The sequence below is a fragment of the Rhincodon typus genome, chromosome 27 (genome assembly GCF_021869965.1).
Source record: "Rhincodon typus isolate 14 chromosome 27, sRhiTyp1.1, whole genome shotgun sequence".
Classification (NCBI taxonomy): domain Eukaryota; kingdom Metazoa; phylum Chordata; class Chondrichthyes; order Orectolobiformes; family Rhincodontidae; genus Rhincodon; species Rhincodon typus.
The window spans coordinates 16,162,748-16,165,539 of record NC_063358.1 but is presented as its reverse complement, the minus strand read 5'-3'; the positions used below and the strand labels follow the sequence as shown (position 1 = coordinate 16,165,539).

The 2,792-nt window shown below is 37.5% G+C and overlaps 1 protein-coding gene across 1 annotated transcript in view; it reads right to left on the bottom strand.

Annotated features, from left to right (window-relative positions):
* Positions 1-2,338, bottom strand: part of LOC109932304 (zinc transporter 2-like) — an 18,321-nt gene extending 15,983 nt beyond the window's left edge. Inside the window, exons 1-2 of the mRNA XM_048612942.1 lie at positions 2,325-2,338; positions 170-378 (exon numbers count right to left, since the gene is read on the bottom strand). Coding sequence (XP_048468899.1) covers positions 170-378; positions 2,325-2,338 — 223 coding nt within the window. The remainder of the gene's footprint in view (positions 1-169; positions 379-2,324) is intronic.
* Between the last annotated feature and the right edge of the window lie 454 nt (positions 2,339-2,792).

Genomic DNA, 2,792 nt, shown 5'->3' with positions numbered 1-2,792 from the left:
CTAGACCCTTCTTCAGAAGGGTCTAGGCCCGAAACATCAGCTTTCCTGCTCCTCTGATGCTGCTTGCCCTGCTGTGTTCATCCAGCTCTACACCTTGTTACCTCAGATTCTCCAGTATCGGCAGTTCCCACTATCCCAGATAATTACAAGTTGTTGTTTCCTTCTTTACCTATTACTTCACTAATTATAAAGACCAAGCAGACAGCAGAAGCTAGACACAGCCTCCTACGGGCATTCTCTTTATCTACTTCCTTATGGTCTCCGGAGGATTGGCTGGAATGGCAATGCCCAGGCTCCAGTTGTTCTAGAACAGGGTCCACACGTGTCTGACCGTCATACAACTTGGTTGAAAAGGTTTCACGGCACTCCAGGGATGTGCTAAAAACCAAAAGAAGAAAGCAAAACCTATAATTATAATGAAGGGAAATGGCAATATAGTGGTAATATCACTTTACTAGTAATCCAGAGACCCAGACTAATGCTGAGTTCAAATCCCCCTACATGGCAGCTGTTGGAAACTAAATTTAATCAACAAATTTCTTTGTGTTATAAAGTACAGACTATTGATCTTCAATTTCCATTGGTCAATTTAATACCTGGGACTTAAATGGAAGGAAACAACTTCGAAGAAAGGACCTCAAAACACTGGCATAAAATGGCCACAGGGATCATCTGACCCACACAGGTTAGTTTCATGAAATCAATATGGATTAGATCAAATGTAGTCTGAGCTGAAATTAACATTCTCCCTAAGGGCATCAAATCAGTCAGTCAGGGCCCGTGAGAAGAGTGAAACGGTTCTTATGTGCTATTTGACCTACACCATTATGAGAATCTTTACATGTTAGAGGTGAAGAATTTATTGCACTTATCAGTCTAAATAACATCTCCACGGACATGGAATATATACTCAGCTTTTATTACAAAGGAGCTTTTTTGGCAAACCAAGAGAGTTAGAATTGAGAAAGCAGAACTGAACATAGGTTGAGAATTTTGAAAAACGTGAAGATTTGCTTCAGTAGCTACAGTTGAAGGGGAGCTACAGGGGAAAGTTAGATCTAAACCAGCAATACATTGATCTCACTGCATCAAAACCTTTGAAACAACTGGAAAAGTAGTTCATTGTTATTGGATTTTTAAAATCTTCTCTGCATTCTTTACCTCCCTCTACCTTAAACTTATTTGTTTTATTTTTCTTTGCATGTTGCATGTGTTTGTCTGATAGCAGATTTGGGAACTGGATTATTATTGTTTTAATCAAGCTTTATATGTACTGTTTTAATAGTTCATTTTTTAAAAAAACCTTGAATGAGTTTTGTTAATAAATACAATTTTAAAACACAACAGAATCTAAACAAAAAAAAACTGCAGATGCTGAAAATCCAAAACAAAAACAAAAATAGCTGGAGAAACTCAGCTGGGCTGGCAACATCTGTGGAGAGAAAACTAAGTTAATAGTTTGGGTCCAGTAACCCCTCTTCAGGATCAAACAGGACGCAAAATGTTAACTCTACTTTCTCTCCACAAATGCTGCCAGAGCTGCTGAGTTTCTTCAGCAATTTGAGAATCTGTCATTAGAGAATCTGTCCAATTTATTTCTCTATATCATGTATGATTAAGCTTTACAAAAAAATTACAATTTAAAATTCACTTTTGGTAATAACAGTTTCATACATTAGGAAAGGAAAATAACTTATTCATCTTAATGGACTGGTTGTAACAATAAAATTTGGAATTGAAAACTAATCTTAGTGCTGGTAGCCATGAAATTATTGGTAATTATCTTATGAACCCATCTAGTTCACTACTAACATTTAGGACAGGAAATCTGTTAGGCTTATGTGGTAAGACTGATATGTGACGTTCAACCTTCAACAATGTGGTTAACACTTAACTGTTCTCATGGGTGATAAAGATTGCCCTTACCAGTAGGGTCCACATCACATGACTGAGTTTAAAAAACAACAAAGTCAATTCAACCCTCTGAATGCCTTTGCCTATCTTTTCTATCAGTTCTCTCTTTTTAATTCCAATTTCCTGCTGTTTCCTGACATTACTCCACACCCTTACCTTCAAAGCCTGATTCTAATACTGATAAATTTTGCAAAAATGGCCTGCTGAGGGAATCTAGAGTTCCTGATTTCACTTTACTTTTTATAAAGGCTCTATTACCCAGTTTATCACTACAAAAGTACTGCTTGCCTCAGGCTTTTGCCATTTTCAAAATTATGTTCTAAGATGTAAATCACCAGTTTAGGTTGGAGATGGTTGCACTAAATAAAATTCAAAACAAAAATGTTTAACTACTTTTTGAGGCAGCTTACCTTGCTACTGTCATTTCCCATGGCACTGGGGATACTCTCCAACTTGTCAGATAGACTTAAGTCTATCATGAGAGCACATATAGATGGCCAAGCAATCAGCACATTCTGCCGGCTGATCATCCAAAATAGAGATCGACCCCACTCTTTCCCCTCATGGTGTTCAGATTTTCACCGACATTCCTCCGATCTCAACATTCTTGAAGCTTTCACTTCTAAGTCTTGGCCCAATAGGGCACTATGAGTGAAATTAAGGGTGTGGGTTCAAGCCTAACTCAAGACTTGACTAACACTCCAATCAGAAGTGTTGTTCTGAAAGAAACATTAAACCAAGGCTTAGCCTGGATTCTTGGCCGAATGCAAAAGATCTCATTGCACTAATTCAAAGCAGAGGAGAACAATTCTTCCTACTGCCTAGAGCAACATTTATACTTCAATAAAAAAAAGTTTATATTAACATAGCACTTGTCA